This window comes from Colletotrichum siamense (genome assembly GCF_013390195.1).
Source record: "Colletotrichum siamense strain Cg363 chromosome Unknown KSG_Cg363_contig02, whole genome shotgun sequence".
Lineage (NCBI taxonomy): Eukaryota > Fungi > Ascomycota > Sordariomycetes > Glomerellales > Glomerellaceae > Colletotrichum > Colletotrichum siamense.
Window position 1 is genome coordinate 1,959,000 of NW_023501015.1, and position 19,126 is coordinate 1,978,125.

At 53.2% G+C, this 19,126-nt stretch overlaps 5 protein-coding genes across 5 annotated transcripts; 2 read left to right on the forward strand and 3 right to left on the reverse strand.

Annotated features, from left to right (window-relative positions):
- Nucleotides 1-2,324: 2,324 nt before the first annotated feature.
- On the forward strand, nucleotides 2,325-3,557 carry CGCS363_v002515 (uncharacterized protein; the record flags this gene model as incomplete). The annotated part of the gene is made up of 1 exon (XM_036634364.1): nucleotides 2,325-3,557. One exon carries the CDS (start codon nucleotides 2,325-2,327, stop codon nucleotides 3,555-3,557), a length of 1,233 nt encoding a protein of 410 aa, XP_036499586.1.
- Nucleotides 3,558-3,857: 300 nt separating this feature from the next.
- On the reverse strand, nucleotides 3,858-5,381 carry CGCS363_v002516 (uncharacterized protein; the record flags this gene model as incomplete). The annotated part of the gene is made up of 1 exon (XM_036634365.1): nucleotides 3,858-5,381. The coding sequence occupies one exon, from the start codon at nucleotides 5,379-5,381 to the stop codon at nucleotides 3,858-3,860; it is 1,524 nt and encodes a 507-aa protein (XP_036499582.1).
- A 1,330-nt stretch (nucleotides 5,382-6,711) lies between these two features.
- On the forward strand, nucleotides 6,712-9,283 carry bglB-2 (Beta-glucosidase B; the record flags this gene model as incomplete). Its single annotated transcript, XM_036634366.1, has 2 exons — nucleotides 6,712-6,768; nucleotides 6,824-9,283. The coding sequence occupies 2 exons, from the start codon at nucleotides 6,712-6,714 to the stop codon at nucleotides 9,281-9,283; spliced, it is 2,517 nt and encodes an 838-aa protein (XP_036499584.1).
- Nucleotides 9,284-12,090: 2,807 nt separating this feature from the next.
- CGCS363_v002518 (uncharacterized protein) lies at nucleotides 12,091-15,547 on the reverse strand (the record flags this gene model as incomplete). Its single annotated transcript, XM_036634367.1, has 3 exons — nucleotides 12,091-12,678; nucleotides 14,695-15,450; nucleotides 15,530-15,547. The coding sequence occupies 3 exons, from the start codon at nucleotides 15,545-15,547 to the stop codon at nucleotides 12,091-12,093; spliced, it is 1,362 nt and encodes a 453-aa protein (XP_036499730.1).
- Nucleotides 15,548-16,222: 675 nt separating this feature from the next.
- On the reverse strand, nucleotides 16,223-17,298 carry CGCS363_v002519 (Peptidase M20 domain-containing protein; the record flags this gene model as incomplete). Its single annotated transcript, XM_036634368.1, has 3 exons — nucleotides 16,223-16,227; nucleotides 16,316-16,686; nucleotides 16,748-17,298. 3 exons carry the CDS (start codon nucleotides 17,296-17,298, stop codon nucleotides 16,223-16,225), a joined length of 927 nt encoding a protein of 308 aa, XP_036499731.1.
- Between the last annotated feature and the right edge of the window lie 1,828 nt (nucleotides 17,299-19,126).

Here is a 19,126-nt window from a genome sequence, read left to right on the forward strand (position 1 = left end):
AGAGTCGGAGCCACAGCCCGGGCCAAGCCGGAGTATCCCCGCGACTCCCCGTGCCCCGGCTTCTCCAGCTGCCTCCGGCCGGCCACAGCGAACGACCCGGCGGACACGGAGGACGCAGCCGTATCCGAGTTGAGGGGAATGGCAGGACGAACAAATGATGAGACCTATGTGGGACGAGATATTTTACTACACATTTTCGAGCGAGAATACCACAAAACAGTCAATATCAGTCATATTCCTCCGGTCAGCCACCCGCCAAATGTTCAAGCGCTATTACTGTATCATTCTTCAGTAAATACCCAGCGTCGATGATGGCCGAACTAGTGTACGAAAAACCAAGGAGGAGCATGGTTCAGTTCGATCGATTGGCGTGCTTCCAAAAGCACAGGCGACTAGCAAAAGAAAGCACAATCCCGGCTCTTTAGCTTCCAACCACGCACCATATGCTCGCATGGCCCGAGTCTCACTCGGGAGCGGGAGCGGGCCGGCGGGGCCACATATGCACCGTCGCATCCGCCGCCGGCGCCGGGAATGCACACGCAAACCGCAGAACGAAACGAACACTGTGCGCACTGTTTGCAAACCCTCTTGAATATTGCACAAAACTTATCAAACACATCTTCTTTATGAATTCCACCTTGCGGAGCTTCAGACCCAAGAAAACCCCGTTGGAGCGGACCTCCTGACCCCCTTCTCGCCTCGGAGCTATCCCTGTCACAGGACCCTGCCAAATCCCAGGGTCGTCGGACCAGGTAGGGGTGCTCTGCTCCAGGACCTCGTTTCCTGGACGCCGCAGCCGAAAGTGCGAGTTTCTTCACCCCAGCAAGAACCCGCCGTATCCGTAAAACGGGGCTCACCTGAAGACGCCTTGCCGCTTTGGGAAGTAATCTCGGTGGAGAGCTACCCAAAACCTAACAGATTTTATGTAAATTCTGGGGCCTCGTCTTATGGAGATCATCAAAAATATCCTTTTGTTTTCTTCTTCTGACGGAGCAACGGCGGCGCTGCAAGTTGCAACGGGTGTGCGTCCCCCCCCCCCCTCCCCCCATGCAACTTGTGCAACGAATCGGCAAAGAAGGCGGCCCCAATGAAACAGTGGAGGTTCTAGAAGTTCTCTGGTCTGTCACTCGCCCGTTCTGTGTGTCTTGAACATGCCCACCCGGAATGTCAGGGTCGCATGCGTTCCGGCAGGCCGCGCAGTAGTGTTGGGAGTTTATTACCAGGCCGCCGGGAGCGAGGAGGAGCTGCCGGGTGACATGGCTTGCGAGTCGTGTGTGCTTCGGCGTACATACGTATGCAGCACGCATCATCGCGTGACGTGACGGATTTGTGAAAGATGTCGGTGAGGCAGGAAGAAGCATTCATTACTCGCCATCACTGGAGCTGCACATGCACAGCTGGAGTCAATTGCAAAGAGTCGGTCAAGCACAAATCCCTCAAACTCGTATCACCAGAGCATCACAAGTTTGTTCAGTGCGAAATGTGCTTCTTTCATACGTAGCAGGGACCAAACTTTTCGAACCCAAGGTTCCGGTAAAACTCATCTGGCATATACTAGATGGAGCTCCAATATCCGTCATCGCTAACTCGTAACGAGCCCAAGCTATCCACACTTTGGCTGGCTCTGCCCAACCCCTGGCCTGCTTGCACAAGAACCCACCGCAAATCTTTCGAAGCGGGCACGGCGAAGGAAAAAAAGAGGATCGTGACCCTTTTTTCCTCTGCTGCTGTTGGTGGGCAGACGTCAGAACCCCGGCATCGTTGCCAATGAACGCTGCGCCGTTTCGCGAGGTTCGATTGCTTTTTGAACCTGACACCATCCCCATCCATTCCCATGGGCCCCCTTCCCCTCCCCCATTTACCACGTTTTTCCCGCCGTCCACCTTTGATCCCTACATTTGCTTTTGCATTCTGGACTATCTCGTGATAAACCCATCTCCACCGCAGAGGCAAGATCGATCTTGGAGATTCACAAGAAACCTGACAAAAGAGAGGTGAGGCAGATTGTCAATCTTCCGGATCCCCTCCCCTGCCTAGCTCTCTTAGGGCTGGACATGGGAATGGGAGATGGTTGCCGTCATTGAGAAGCTTGATTGCTTACACTACAATGCCACAGCCACACCGGGTCCCCTCCTCCCCCGACGGACAGGGACGGAAAGCATTGAAGCAAGCTCGAGCAAAGCACGAACATACGCCTGATCCGACCAGACCGGAAGACCGAGATTGGAAACATCAACACACCGGAAAAGTGCGGGACGGGCAAGCACGGGACAACATACAATCACCGACCCGAGACACAAGCCGGTCCGGCCTCAAAGCCGGCCATGGACCCCGACGCCTGCCGCAACTGCGGCCACTCGGGCAAACACACCACCTTCCTCGACCACCGCTGCGCGATCCACGAGCGCGACGACGCCGAGCGCGACAAACTACAAGCCGACGCCGCCCTCGAGCGCGCGCGCTCCCTCTGCGAGACGTCCCTCACCCTGATGAAGCGGCAGATGCAGGAGCTCGAGGACGCCAACGAGGCCATCGAGGCGCTTGCGGCTGCGCTCGCGGCAGCCGAGGACCGCCGCGAGAGGGTCCGCCGCGACCTCGGCGCGCACGGCGACGTGTGCCTGACGGCGCGGTCGAACCTCGAGGCCGCGGAGGAGATGGCCATCGCGGCGGCGGGGCGGTACTTTGAGGCGGGAAGGGCGGTCAGCGCGCTGGAGGAACAGGAGGCGTTGGAGGCGAAGAGCAGTGAGCCAAGCTGGGAGCGGGAGCAGCCACAAGAGGATGGGGAGGGTGAGGAGGAAGAGGGGGATGCGAGGAGGTGGCAGCGGAGTAACGAGCGGTTCTGCAAGTGGTTGAGGCAGAGCGAGGCGCAGCGGCAGATTATGAAGTCGTCGTGGACGAAGCTGCGCGTCGCGGAGCGGCTGGCGGGCGAGGGCGCGGAAGTGGATGAGGAGCAGGTTGCAAGGGAGAGAAGGGTGCAGGAGTGGGCGGCGGCGCGGCGCAGCGATCTGCCGCCGGACGAGGACCCGACGCTGGTCACGGAGGAGGGCGCCGAGTCGGAGCCGGCGGCGCCGGTGGTAGCTGTGGCGGTGGCCGTGCCGCCTACGCCTGCGGCGACGAGGTCCGGGGCCGCGAGGCGGGCTGCTGCGCCGGCGCCGCTGAAGACGCGCGGCCGGAGCGGGAGGACTGCCGCTGCTGCTGCGCCGGTGACTGCGCCGCCGTCGCCGACGAAGACGACGACCACGACGACGGGGAGGGCGCTGCGGACGGCGAGGAGAGTGGAGAGCCAGACAAGGTCTGAGCCGAGCAGGCCTACGACGGCGACGAGGGCGAAGAAGGAGCCGGTGACGGCAAATCAGAAGGCTGCGGCGACGAGGGTGACGAGAGCGGCGAGGACGGGGAAGACCGCGGCGCCCGCTACGGAAGCGGCGGCAGCGCACGGGGCGAGTGCCGGGAGCTCCGGGGCGCTTTCGGCGTCTGGGAGGCCGCAGAGGGTTACGAGGAGGAGGAGCAGGGTGCAGCCGTACCCGACGCCGGCGGCGCAGCCGAGATGGAAGTAGATGAATATTGGTGGTCATAGTTGTAGATTGTGTTGTCTTTATATACCCAGTTCGTTCGACCGGGGCAGGGTTGGGGGGCACCGGAGTTGAGGGATTGAATGATACACGCGGAGTTTAGATACCAAAATTTAGACTGAATATTCTCTCATTTATTTCATGACATCTACACTGCTTTGATCAAGTGAGATGAAGATAAGCCTCCAACATAGTGATGGTATCTAATCAGCATCATGATAAGCAACACTTGAGATTACTTAAACCCCATGGCGTCATCCAACCCATCCATCGCGACATGCAACTCTAAAAGAACCTCCACACCGAGTCCGCGCCTCTCTTCTTCTTGAAGCCGCTGTACCACCTACACAGCGGGTACATCACGCTCATCACAAACGCCCAGTTGAGCGCCCACACCCACACATTGTCCACCCCCGTCGCGGGCCGTCCGTCCGGCGGCGGCGGCAGCCCCGTGTCGCGCCCGATGAGCGCCACCAGCAACAAACACATGCTCATGAGGATGACCATGTGCACCACGTAAAAGAACAGCGCCGACGTCCCGAACGCGAGCAGCACGCCCAGCCACCGCGTCGCGAACTTGGGCGGCACGACCGAGAAGGCCGCCAGCAGGAAGAAGGTGCCGGCCAGGGTGAAGCAGTAGAAGGCGACGTCGGGCGGGTACTTTACGATGTAGAAGAAGGACGCCGGGGACGCGAGGTACGGGTTTGTCGCGGGGTGGGCGAGGTGCTCGGGCGCGCGGAGGCAGTGCTCGGAGAGGTTGCCGACGCGCAGCAGGCGGGTGAGGACGAAGGCGGCGAGGAAGAGGAGCCCGGCGGTGATGTTGGCGCAGACTTGGGTGGCCACGGGGAGGTGCGGGCGGGCGGTGACAAGGCGGGCGTAGAGGAGGCCGAGGATGGCGAAGGAGAGCCAGGCGAGGGGCGGGAAAGGGGAGACGACGTGCGGGGAGATGACTTCGAAGAACCAGAAGCGCCAGAAGTCGTTGGCGGAGGAGGTGGTGGCGGTGGTGGTGCAGGTGCCGTGGGTGGGGGAGAGCCAGATGTTCCACCAGATGGTGACGAGGGAGAGGGCGAGGAGGAGGGCGTTGTGGGCGTGCCAGGAGATGGTGGTCGCTTTGGAGGAGGGTTTGGTGCCGGAGGGGGTGTGGTGGCCTGCGTGTTCAAGGAGAGGTTCTCTCTCGCGGCCGCCTTCGTCTGTGAAGATGTACCGGTCGAGGAGGGCGGCGAGGGCGGGCTCCGTGGCCGCGATACCGAGCCAGAGCAGCCCAGCAAGGACATAGTCCACCCCCAGCGCGACGAGGACGACGTTCATGAACCAGAACCTGCCACCCGTGAGCACGAGCCCGAGGACGACGGAGACCAGCGTCAGCACGGCGCCGCGGACGGCGAAGTGGCGGGCCATGCGGGCGGCGGACCAGCCGAGCTTGCTGCGGGAGCGGCCGAAGTAGACGACGCCCATGCCGAGGAGGAACGTGAAGCCCGGGGCGCACAGGTGGGAGAGGGTGCGGACGAGGTAGCCGAACCACCAGTTCCAGGAGTCGACGGGGACGGAGTCGCGCTCGCCGTCGGGCGGGCCCGTGGAGTGGCGCCAGGCATTGAGGCCGACGGTGTTGTGGTCGAAGGCCATGAAGAGCATCAGCAGGCCGCGGAGGAGGTCCGGGGCGAGGGCGCGCTGGGGCGCCGGGACGACGGGTTTGGGTGGTGGTGATGGTGTGGTGTTGTATGCGTAGCCGTTGGAGGCTGTCTCTGCGCCGGAATCATGGCCGTTGGACTGGGCCTCGTGCCCTGGTGCGGACTCTGGAGGCGGCGGCATCGTGGTGTTCGGGTGTTGGACTATCGTGGGAACATCACGAAAGGGAGGTGAAGGTGAGAAGAAGAAAACGGTGCTTATTTATGGAGAATGGGCTCCGAGGGAATGGAAACTGGGGACGTTGCCCAAAGGTCCAAAAAGTCCGAGCCGCGCGCGGTGTCTTAGCGTGGGCGCGGTGGACTTTGGGCGGCGGACTGTTGAATGGATGACGTTCGCTTTATTCAGCACATCTGGGGAAACGCGGTTTTCAGTGTCTCAGGGGTGGGCGGACTAATGTATTTCGAGTCATCCCAAGTCCACCTAAGAGAGGGACATAGGGCTGCATTGTTGATGGCTATGGGGGTTTACAAGTTCAATGTTGCACATCTAGCCCTGGTTCTTGTCAACTGGTCCTGTCTTAATTGGATCTTCCTGCATACGGATAACCCTGTTCGTGGTCTTCCTCGGAGACTTTTAGCTTCTGTCATCTCGTTCAAAGACGCGCTCGGTGCGTCAGACGGAGCAACCGGAGCGTCCGGCCGACTGGGAGAAATTTGCCGCTGACCAATTGAATTCCGCCTCGCCGGCGCAGAGGCATTCAGGGGGCTGCTTACTGCGGACTTTGGTGTGAGAAATCCTTTGTGATTTTACATTGACTCGTTCCTTGGTCGAGGAAGATTTCTTCGATAAGACGGCGTATCCCATTTCGCCTAATACTTTATTAGTGTATGTGTCGAAACCTCTTCTTGTAGAAGATCATGTTCAGCTGTGGGTGGGTGGTATTTCCTACTATGTCTCTTGGACAGAGCATAAATAATGGAAGCTTCAAGACGCTGGCCCACATGTCTCGACTGAAGACAAAAGTACAGTGATTCAATTAGTCATAGACTCCCCTTACCTTCATCTTTGCGGCAGCATTCAATCTTCATTCTTGAACAGGCGCAACATCCTTCCAAGATGTTAAACGCCCGGCCCGAGATAAACCTTGCCGCACCACGCTCTTATCGGCCCTCACCTTACCCTCCGGCCTCCCCCCTCCCGGCCTCTCTTCCGAACAGCGGGGCCCCGGCCAGCCCATATCTCCCGATTGAGCAATCTTTAGCACCCCATTGGTGAAGCCATCCGGAGAACATGTTAGCTCCAAAGTCGTCATCGCCTGGCGCTGTCACCCCTCACTGCCAAAATGCGGAGGGCCCCGCCAACACCAGCCGTTCCGAGTTCCGACCTCCGCGATGACCCCCCACTCGGATCTTCAACAGCTTGAATCGCGGGGTGATAAATGAGCCCCTTGAACCGCAGATGTTCACGATGAGCTGCCTCTACAAGTGAACTCTCTTCACATCAACCCGTCAAAATGGCTGACAAGACAGACACCGAAGCAATCCTAAAGAGCCTCACGCTCGAGGAAAAAGTATCTCTCTCTCTCTCTTACCCATCTCACAAAACATTTCACTCACCTTTACCAGATCCGCCTCCTCGCCGGCCGCAACTTCGTCGAAACAGGCGACATCCCCTCCAAAGTCCCCGCCATCAAAACCACCGACGGGCCCAACGGCACCCGCGGCGCCGCCATCGACGGTAGCACCAAGGCCGCCTGCTTCCCCGCCGCCTGCAGCATCGCCGCCACCTTCGACCGCCGCCTCGCCCGTGCCGTCGGCGCCGCTCTCGCCCAGGAGTCCCGCGCCAAGGGCGCCCGCTGCCTGCTCGCGCCCACCGTCTGCATCCACCGCCACCCGCTCGGCGGGCGCAACTTCGAGTCCTACAGCGAGGATCCGTTTCTGGCCGGCAAGCTCGCCGCGGAGATGATCACGGGCTGTCAGGGGTTGGGTGTCTCGGCGACGATTAAGCATTTTGTGGCGAACGAGCAGGAGACGGCGAGGACGACGGTCGACGAGACGATTTCGGAGCGCGCGTTAAGGGAGATTTATCTGAGGCCGTTTGAGATTGCGGTGAAGGAGGCGAAGCCCTGGGCGGTTATGTCGGCGTATAATCTGGTCAACGGGGTGCACTGCGACTCGAGCGAGTGGCTGCTGAAGGAGGTGTTGAGGGGGGAGTGGGGGTGGAAGGGGCTGGTGATGAGCGACTGGGGCGGGACGAACTCCGTCGCGGAGGGGATCAAGGCCGGCTTGGACATTGAGATGCCCGGCCCGCCGAGGATACGTAAGCCTGCTGCCGTGCTGGCGGCGGTCGAGAAGGGGGAACTCACGGAGGATGTGATTGACGAGCGGGTGCGCACGATCATGGAGTGGACGGAGCATTTGAACGGGTTCCGCGATCCGACCATCACCGTTGAGAAGGCGATCGACCGGCCGGAGCACCGCGCCCTCATCCGCGATGCCGGGGCGCGGGGCATCGTGCTGCTGAAGAACGAGGGCGGGATCTTGCCCCTGACGAAGGAGAAGGTCAGGGGCAAGAAGATCGCCTTGATCGGGTACGCCAAGGACGGTCTTGCGCACGGCGGCGGAAGTGCGAGCGTGAATGCGCATTACCGCCTCCCGCCATGGGACGCGCTGCACTCTGCTCTCGGGGAGGACGTCGAGTTCACCTACGCCAAGGGCGCGCATAAAGAGCGCCTCCTCCCGCCCATTAGCGCGGACGGCCGGGTCGGTAAGATTGTTGGCCTCGACGGCCAGCCCGGGTTCAGCAGGCTGTTCTACGACTTCCACGGCCAAGCGGGCGACGAGCCCGTCTCGGTGCTGCACAGCTACCCGAACTCGGCGTACTCGCCGCTCGGCTCGCAGGAGTCGATGTGGAAGACGCTTGATATCGTTGGTGACTTCACGCCGGCGGAGTCGGGGACGCATTACATCGCCTGCTCCGGCATCGGGCCCACGCAGGTGTTTGTCGATGATGAGGTCGTGTTTGAGCAGACGGGTAACTGTGCGGATCCCATGGGCGCGCTCTTCCTTGCGGCGAACGAGCCGGAGATTAGGCATGCTTTCGAGGCGGGCAGGACGTACCGCCTGCGCATCCACAGCAAGCCGCCAACGAAGATTGGACTGGAGATCCTGGAGGGCAGGACGGGTGTGAGGATGGGCTTCGCGCTTGAATCGGATCACGACGCAGATTTACAGGGCGAGGCGGCGAAGGTTGCTGCCGCCGCGGACCTTGCAATCGTATTCACAGGCCACGATCCGCAGTGGGAGACCGAAGGACGCGACCAAGAATCCTTCCACCTCCCCTGCGACCAAGACGGGCTGATCGGCGTCGTGGCGAAAGCGAACAAGAACACGATCGTGGTCAACTCCACCGGCGTCGCGGTAGCGATGCCCTGGCTGGGCAGCATCTCCGCGCTGGCCCAGTCCTGGTTCCCGGGCCAGGAGTGCGGCAACGCCATCGCGGACGTGCTCACGGGCGCGGTGAACCCCGAGGGTAAGCTGCCCGTCAGCTTCCCGGCGCGGGTCGAGGACGCGCCTGCGCACGGGAACTTCCCTGGCGAACGTGTCGACGGGCAGCTGAGGGTTACGTATGAGGAGGGCGTGTTTGTGGGGTACAGGCACTACGACCGCGTTGAGAAGTCCAAGGTGAACTATCCCTTTGGCTTTGGGTTGTCGTACACGAGCTTCGAGTACGCCAACTTCGCTGTGGCCAAGAAGGGCAGAGATCAGTTCGAGGTCAAGGTGGATGTCACTAATACTGGCAAGCTTGAGGGCGGCGCGGTGGTGCAGGTTTATGCTGGCAAGGCGGCTCCATCCCCGGATACGCCAGTAAAAGTGCTTGTTGCGTTTGACAAGGTTCGACTTGCGCCGGGTGAGACGACTTCTGTGCAGCTGTCTGTCGCGGCGAAGGATTTTGCATCATTTGACGAGGCGAGGCGGGAATGGGTTGTTAAGGCTGGAGAGTACAACTTCATCCTCGGCGAGTCCGCAGCTGAGACAGTCGCCACGGTTTCAGTGGATTTAGATCGTGTTACGTATCAACGATAGGTTAAAAGTCATACGCTGCACAAAATACATACTGTTGTACATCGTGGGTCCGTAACCAGGGCGTCTCGGACGACTGCATTGTAGCCGTGGCACGACAATACTACAGCCACAACTGCGCCCTGTGAATGAGTGCAAACGCGTTTATTGTTTCCTCTGATGCAATCAAGGCAGAGTAAGGATCTTGGCTTTTGGATGATACATGCCACCAGCAGAGGTGTCAGCCTGGGTACGCCAAGAAACATGACTGCAAAGATTAAATACCGGACCAGCCATACCAGCCATCTCCATAGCGCTTTCACGAACAAACTTCCACGTATCACTCGCATGACCTTCATAACGTCTCGAGGATGTTGAATGCACTTCGATGGTCGGTCTGGGGCCAGCAGATATGGGCCCTGGTGGGTGCCATTGCTGCACTCATCACAATGGTGACACTCCTCGGCAGGTTCAACAACCGCCCTATCTTTAGCGAGATGGGAGTCACCCTCAACACCATCATCTCTATACTTTCGGTCACCGTCAAAGCAGCTGTTGCTTTTATTCTCTCGGAATGCATCGCCCAATGGAAGTGGATCCTCTACGCTCGGGAAGATCGACTCATGATCGATTTTGACCGACTTGACGGGGCTGCACGTGGTTCTCTGGGCAGCCTGAGGGTTTTATTGAGGACAAAAGGAGCGTGAGTATGGATAGATACTATGAGCGTCATGTTACGTACATGTTCATATCGATCATTAGGTCCATTGCTCAATTAGGGGCTGTCTTGACCCTAGTTGCCGTCGCTCTTGATCCTTTTGCCCAGCAGCTACTTCGACTCCGCGAAGCAATTGTGTATGAGACACCCAACAATGACACCTCGGCGCTCATTTCACAATCAAAATGGTATTCTCTGGGAGTTGCAGACGCTAGGAGGTTTATCTTCACGAATTTTAATGGATCCATTCAAACAGAAGAATACTCCTTCTGGAATATTACCACTAGCATCCCACCGTCAATGGAGGGGGCAATCATGAGTGGTTTTTACAAATCGCCGGAAGAATTACGGCAAGAGACCCTTTTTCGGTGTTCTTCGGGCAACTGCACCTTTGATCCGTTTGTGACCCTAGGCATCTGCCACAGATGTACAGATGTCACCTCGAACCTTTCGCGGATGCCCGGCAGCTATGACGAGCTAATGAACGCAATCACGGAATATCGAACTCCCATGAGCCCTGGGATTTTTATTGGCGGTCCCGACTTTTATGCAACCGGTTTTAGCCTTCCCAACGGTCATTTTATCACCAACACCGACGGCTGCGGTGCTTACAACGGCAACGGCAAATGCAGGAGCAATACGTATACTGCCACTTCTTTCGGCACTGGAAATCCGAACAAGACGATCACAATGAAGGATATTGACACGCTCCCATGGTCCATGAGCATCATTTATGCAGACATCAAAGCGCTCAACGAATCGGGAGCTCTTGAATCTGACAACGAGTCACCTGAGGTGACCTGGCCAGATGTGTCACTGAAGGCTACAGAGTGCGGTCTCTACTACTGCGCTAAAACAGTCAACTCCAAAGTCGAAAATGGGCGTTTAGCAGAAGTTGTTACGGAAGTTGCTGGAAGTAAGAGATATGAATACTCATGGGAGGATCCATCGTCGTTCTTTGCCATCAACAGTCGGTTATCGCCAGAGTATCGCGCACCCTTGGACGAGATGCGAAGTCTTGAATTTTACAAGCTATGGTCCGTCGCCCGGTACAAACCTCTCATAATCAAGCTAAACTCCTTCGACGGCGTGACGATTCAGCAAGAATCCATCAAATCCATTGGTGCCTACATCCAAGGCCTGTTCCGCTGGGAGCCCTGGTACAACGACACCAAGATCCTCAATGAGCTTCATCGTCTCGAGGGCATGGAAAATGCCGTTGGCTTCAACGGCGCATCTTTTGGACCCGTCAAGTCTTTCAGAGCGGTTGGTCAGCCACCGGCGCTGGATCGGCTCGTATCGACAACTCGGTCCGACTTTGCCGGTATTTCGACCGTTTTTGAATCGATGGCTTTAAGCATGACAAACGAAATCCGGCGCACGAGTGCGCAAGTCGATGTCGCTCACAATGGGATGGAAACCATGACATATGAAGGGCTGGTGGGCAGGACCGTTGTGCTATACGAGGTCAAATGGCAATGGATAGCGTTGCATGTTACTGTCCTGACATTGGCCTGCACGTTGATGTTGATGACAATCATCAACACGGGAAGCAACGTCGATGTTCCATTGTGGAAGAGCAGCTCACTGGCGGCCCTTCGGCGTGGACACGACATCGGCGGGTTGTTAAAGGACTCTGGCAAGTCTGTGGTCGACATGGAGGACGCAGCGAGGAATATGTACATGAGTGGACGCCGGATTGACGTCGAGGAGGCTAAGCATCAGGGAGAACAGTATAAAGGTCTCGTGGAGAGCAGGAGAGCGTCGCAAATCGATCTGAGTGAAGGATTGGCTGAGAGGTCGACATCAGATACTGTTGAAGAGCGTTTTGAAACCCCAAGCACAACGTCATTCAAAGAACAAAGTGTCGGAGATGGCTCCCAGAACACATTCCCATACATTATAGCAATAGTTCATCTTGGATTGACGAACAGATTGTTAACTTGAGGTCGTCCCTAATAAGAGCGTGTTCAGACAATACTCGACTGATTTTGTTCGGAGACCATGTACTATGTCAATGTGCAGGCTGGCATCACCTGGCTATTTATCAGATACAACAGAAGCTTAATCAGAATCCTAGAAACAATAACTACCCCAGTAACCATCCATACTATCAGACGCCTGCTTCCATTTCAGCAATGCGCTCCTTCCAGTTTGGACCGAATAGTTCCTCGGCCTTTGCTTCATCCTCCCTCATCTCTTCGACGTGTCTCTCCAAACGCAGACGAATCCACTGATCCTTCTCGTCCCGATCGCTTATCTTGTTCAATGCAAGGATATCGCCTTCGATCTCAGCGGCCCCAAGTATAGCCACCTCTCGGTTGACTTCCCCTGTCTTCAAGGCTTTTTTGATCTCCTCGTGCAACTTCTCTAATTCCTCCTGTTCGCATTTGAGCTCGTCCCGGCGTCTCCGAGCTGCGGCGCGTCCGCGGGTCTCGCTTTCAATCTTTCGCTCCAAGATCAGGACATCGGTGCGAATTTGACCCAAGCGCAACGAGAGAAAAACATCTTTGTCTTTAAGAAATGTCATCTGGCCTTCGGCTTCAAACTCTGCCTGCATGTGGGCACTGAGCCGCTCGAAGAGGGAGCATTCGAATGTGGCAATGTCGGTGTGCGTCTGTGAAGTGCCGCATCCATGGCAAGGTCCGAGTATTGCGAACGCGCTCGTGCGCTTCGGGAAAAGGCTTTGGATGGTTGTCATCTGTGAGGCAGTGGGCATTAGCAGGGTGGTTCGACCGTGGGATAAAGACATTCAGGATTGGAGGGCACATACAGTTTGATAGGTGAAGTCGAAGATAGCTCGAATTTGTTTCGTTATAAAGGCAGCGTGGTGGTGGCGATGTCGAGAAAAATGTCTGGCGTGGGCGACGATGAGGCGGTGAGGAGAGGCTGGGATTGATGCATGACGCGAAAAAGAGACGTGACGGGCTACCCTTATTTATGAACATCAATTGCTTATGTAACTGGGAATTCGTGTTTAAAGTAGTAATCATCTCGCCTGGAAACGATTCGGAAACGTTTCGGAAACGATTCGAGGACGATTCAATTCAGTGCATATGGGGTTGAGGCCCTGTAAAAGGACCCAACAAGGTGCGGTCTGATTGCGTTCTCCTGATTTATGCATTTCAGAACCTCAAGCCCACATAGATAACTTCAGACTCAGCTTCATGAGGTAAATTGGTGTTCAATAAAAGCATGAATAGTTTTTAGGTGGACGTTATTTGCTAGGTATGCTTTCAACCGTACGCGTATCAGCAGATGAACCACTATCGACGCTGACTAAAACATGGTAGAAATGATAACGTCAGTGATGGGTAAAAGTCGAGATAAAAGCTCAGATATTGACCTAAACACATAATATGGAACCATCTTGATTTTACTCTGTCTCCAGATTGCTTTCTTGAAACAAATGCAAAGCAACACTGCAGTTAGCAGCTACTAGGTCTTGGTCCCTGCAAGCAGCGGTATTTTTAAACCGACAGAGAAGGCCCACTTCAGAAGAAATATACAATGAACACGCATTAGACTTTGGATACCTCTACTGACGCAATCGAATACAAGGTCAGGTTTTGCTCAACCTGTGGAGCGACCCTGCACGTACAGCGGAAAAGAAAATACGCGGAAAACGTCTTGAGCAACGACTCGAAAACAGCAGACAAGATGATGAAGTCGAAACAGGTGCTGGATGTCCTAAGACACGCAGAAGGTACTCTCGACAATCTGTAGACATGTTTGTCTAGCTATCGCACGAAATAGACACAGACCTCTGTTCTCCATTCATCTCACTAGCGTGATTCGTATGGCTTGTACCTTGAAGAATTTCCTCTAGTGTTTCAAGCCGGCCCAAACATGATTGGCGGTTGGGCCAACGTTCTCCGAGAAGATGGCCGGGCTATGCCTGGCGAAATTCGAGATGCTGATCCGGAGGCAGGCAGCTGAGGTAGCTCATAGGGGGACTGCTTGTGCGAAGTAGACGACCTCTGGGATGAGGAGCTTGAATAATCTTCCTCAATACTTGCAACACAGCCCTCGACACTTCGAAAGGAAGCATCGTCACTCTGTATGACGTGCTGTCCACCGAACTTTCGCTGCATAGTTGACTGTCCTGAGAATTCGTCCTGAGCCGAAGGTAAAGCGTCCTCGTCCATACGCTGACGTGACTGGTCTTTCTTCTGTGAACCCCCCTCTTCAGATAAGACGGTCATCTCGTGTCTGGCCTTTCCCGACACATAGTCGAGCCAGAGTGAGTCATCGGCCGGATCTTCTCCCTACATATCCCTGATATCCAATTATGCTAACGATCAACTCCAGCACATGGAATCTGGCCCGTGGAATATTTTATTCTTTCAGGTTTTGCACATAGGTAACCAAAGATATCAACGCAATTCCATCATCACATCCCATTCGGAAAGTTTTCTTGCATCGACTATTGCCAATGAAAAAAGGCTTCCGGTGTGCCATGACTCTTCTAGGCTCAGTTTAAATTAGCCTGTTCCTAGATCGCACGATGCCTGGGTGTGGTGTAGGGGTGATGTCTCAGCGATCTTGTCGAGCTACTGCGTTGCGGTCCCGAGGGATGGGCAGCTTGTGCCATCATTCTTGCCGACCCTGTCCGTGAATTCGTAGCTGAAGTGGTCTGGCGTTGCCTCCATTCGCCAGTAGAGCCTGCCGATAAAGCGTCATACTTCGGCCTTATCAACGTCGTCCACGGAGCAACGGGGTTGAAATCCTCTTCCTCCGCTTTGATAGCCGCTTCTTCGGTGTATTGCAAAAGGCTCAGCCCGACCATCCCTGCCATACCACGATATTGGACATCTTCCTGTGCAGTGCCTAGGACTTGCTCAAAGGGCATGGGGGAAGCAGCGGAAGCGGCGCCTTCGTGCCGTGACCTGTCCAGACGCTCCTCGGTCTCGTATGCTCCTTCATCCGCCTGCCGTATCTTGTCCATCAAGTTTTTATGAAATCTTTCGGCCATTTCCTCTTGCCATAACTCCTTATTGATCGGATCCTGCTCCCACTCCGATTTGTCGATGCTGTTCTGGATTCGGATTATTGCAGCTCGGCTTTCAGCGAATATGCCATGCTTGATTGCCAAATATCGGTGGTCATGTTGAATCCTTGCCTCCAAGTGCGCAATGGCCTTCCTGCGTGTGTTGCAAGTCCACAGGGCTGTGGCGCGACGCCCGGGGTTGATGGTGTTGAGACATTTTTCTATCGTGATGATTGCTCTCTTGTGGTTATCGAGTCGGATATTGAGGCTGTTCAGTCTGCTGTGGAGCCCGCGTATCGCGAGCTCAGCGGAAGCTTCGGTTTGGATTTCTGTGCAGAGCTGCTCGTGGAGGAAGCATTCGTAGGGGATGTCGTAGGGGATGTCGTAGGTGAATGAGTGCAAGCCGGACTTGGAGCAGCCTTTGCAGTTGCCGAGGATCGCAGCTACGTCTTTTCGACTCGGAGCGAGGGACTCGATGTGCATCTAGTTCACCAGAGTAGTCAGCGGCGGGTAGGTCTTGGGGCTTCAGGAATTGAAACAGGGTGCGGAGAAGTTTTCCTACCGCCTCCATCCAATTCATCTTCGGGAAGGGAATAAAATGAATAAAAAGAAGAAGATGACGATTTATAGAGCTTTGCTTTAGAATAAGGTTGATGACTAGGTGTGTTAGGTTGCCACAGGTTGTTGTCAGGAGCAGTGAGAATGGTGGGGACAGAAAAGGGGGGTTGGGAATAGCTGCAAGGAACCCATCATATCTAGGACGAATTTTGAAATTTTTCGGGTTACGTAATTGGTCACGTGTCAGTTCCTCGAATTCATACGTACGGGATCAATCCAAGCCCAATCTAGGCCCGATCCAGGCCCAAACCGAAAGAAAGCTGCTTCTCGAGCCGTTCACAAGGTGTGCAAGGGGGTTGACTTGGAAATGTGTTGTGGCCTACCCTTTCTGTTGCAGTACGCCAAGACTGGGGCTGAATAGCAAGCCCATGTTGACTTATAACTAGCTTGTTCCAGTTGATCAGAAACCGTTGGAAGTTAATCAGTCAACCCGGATATTGTAAGGTATTATCAGAGCAGCTACGAGAAGGTGTACTCTTATTTCAGGAATCTTTGCGTGTGCTGTATCACAACTATCCGTATAGCGCCGAGTACTAGAGGCTCAGTCTAGCAATCTTGAATGTGGAATCATTCCAAAAAAAAGTACTAATGCATTATGATAACTAGAGGAAGTGAAGGACAAGCTTCTTGTACCCATCTATGCTGCTAATCAACTCTGGTACGCGGATGTATTCATCAGGACCGTGAGCAACCAATATCGAACCTGGCCCGTAGAGAACTCTGTTCTTACAGAACTCGGCCCGCAGACGAGGGACATCCGTACCAAAAGCGACCGGAGCCGCTTCAAATCCGTTTATCTCCCAGTCCAGCAAGGCTTCGGGGTATTCAAACACCCACTTCAGCTCGATATCCGGGTGGCGCGAGACAATGTCCGCAACCTTGATCTTGATTCCGGGCAAGTCACAGACCATGCGGACTTCGCAAAGAGCTTTAGCAGAAGGAGCGACGATGTTGTGCTTCTCTCCTCCCTCAAGAGTTCCGATGTTGAAGGTAGAAGGGCCCAGAAGCTCGGACTCAGGCCAGCTTGCAGCTGAGAGATCATTCAGAACTGCAAGCAGTGCAGAAGTTGCACTTTTACCGAGGTGCGGGTATCCTGAATGGCTGGTTGTTCAACTATGAGCATCTCTGTGGCATATCAATGCAAGATGAAAAGTAGACTTACCAGGCGACGCCATTGGCTATAAGTTCAAAAGCAACTTGACCCTTATGTCCCTTCGCAAGCTTGCTTTCAGTCGGTTCGGCAAAGATGCCTGATTCCCACGTGACTCCCATATCGTTGGCCGCAATCATTCCATGCCCTCCATTTTCCTCGCCAACCACGAATAATAGCCCAACGTCACCTTCCTCGCGAACCTTTCCTTCTTTTCTCAGCTCCTCAGCTGCTAGGATTTGAGCTGCCAATGGGCCCAGATCATCAGAAGAGCCTCTCCCCCGGATAATGTCGCCGTCGATTGTGAGGGGAATGTGAGGCGGCACGGTATCCATGTGAGCCGTGAGAAGCACCCGCGTAGTCCTCTCCGAGCCAAGATAGGCGTATACATTGTGTCGACTGGATCCGGGCGCGATTGGAATGCGCTCAACAGTGTAACCCAAGCTTTGGAGATGCTGTTCCAGAAACACACCGATGCCGTGTTCAAGCTCGCTGGTGCTGACAATTGACATCAGTGATTTCAAGAGGTCCACCGCCGGATGGTCCATAATGTTGGACGCCATGGTTGATTTCGCTTGTTGTTGCAACGCTGGTTAGGCTCTGATGATGTCTTGTGGTCAAACGTGTCTCCTTAGCGTCGCCCCGTCTAGCATCCCCTCTTTAAATGTCGCCTTCGGGACTGGACCGAATCAACTGTTCGGGACTGAACCGAAGTACCAACCCGTGAGTCACTGCTTACGTCCACGTCACATGACCCAATTTGAACCAACGTCAAAACGGGCCCGCCTCAGTTACTAGTCCAACGGTTGAACAGATTAAGCCAAATAAGCGAGTCGACTAAGATGGATGCGGTTTAAGAATAAAGTTGACCAAATGGACAACACTCGGGCTACTACAAGAAGCTTACACAATTGGCAACCTGGGACTCGAATTATAGGGGACAAATCCCCAATCAAAGTTGACATACGACGACCTTCATGTGCACGTAGTTCGGTAATAGAACAACACATCTCATGTTTTCTTCAAGCATTCAGGCTATGTTTAGTATGGCGAGGTGAGTTTGCCCCAATCTAGGAGTATGATGTCTCTCAAAGCATACCGGGTTCTCAGATATCTCTGTCCAGGCCACGCTTTTGCCCAGACCCAGCCATCCGCGTGGCAGCAGGGAGGGTTGCACCAATCGGACGGGTCGCTGCATATGTGCCCTCGATAAAATCTATGTAGTTTGCGAAGAAACGCCAGCGTAAACGTGGTCTCAACCTTAGGGCTCAAGCTAACGCCTTTCACGCAAGGCTGCAGAGTCTCGCGTCAAGATAACATCAAATCTATTTCGGAAAAGCAAGCCGTGTATTCTGCTTAGAGCATCGCAATTTGGAGGCGAAAAGTCGTGAAGTGCAACAACCTCTGTGGCAGCGCTGCCGCAAGTGCAAGTCACTTAGCAAGTAATATAAGCTAATTAGCTAAGTTAACGCTATTACTACTACCTAAATAAGTAATTTATTACCCCTTAATTAAATTATTAAACTTAATATTTTATTTATAAATAGATCTAACTAATAAAAAACTATAAATTAGTTAGTACTTTATTTATTTTAGTATATATAGTTATTAAAATATAATATTATTATTAATATTATAATATCTCTATATTTAATTAATACTTTATAAACTACTCTTAAAATATTAAACTTTAAATAATCTTTTTAAAACTTTCTAGGGGAGTAGAAATTATTATAATAATTTAAATAATATAAAAAGTATTATAATTAGCTATTTTTTATAAAAGATATTTATTATTTTATATCTTCTTTATTATTTATACCTATATATTTATACTTCTTATAATATTAATTACTATTATTAACTCTTTATTTACTATTAATATATATATAGTTTTAAGTATTTTTTATATTTAAATTTTAATTTAAGTTAAAATTATTCTTACTATTAATACCTCTTTAAATCTTATAATTAATAACTTATTTTATATTATTATAAGTAATTAGAAATATATAGTTAAAGAGTAGTTATTATAAAAATAAAATAAAAGTTAATTAAATTAGATTTAGTATTATAACTACTTTTTTATTAAAGTTATATAAAACTAAACTAATACTTCTTTTTAGAGTTACTAATAATATAAAATAAAAAGAGCTTTATAGCTATTTAATACTCTTATTACTACTATTAAATAAGAGTATTTACTTTAATATATTACTTTAAGTTTTTAAACTATATAAATTATATTTTAATAATATTAAAGTAGCTCTAATATTTATAAGATCTCTCTTTTATTAAATAAAAACTCTAATAATATTATTTTTACTTCTTTACTTCTTATATTAATACTATTTCTATATAAAAAACTTTATTTTATTAATATTAATATCT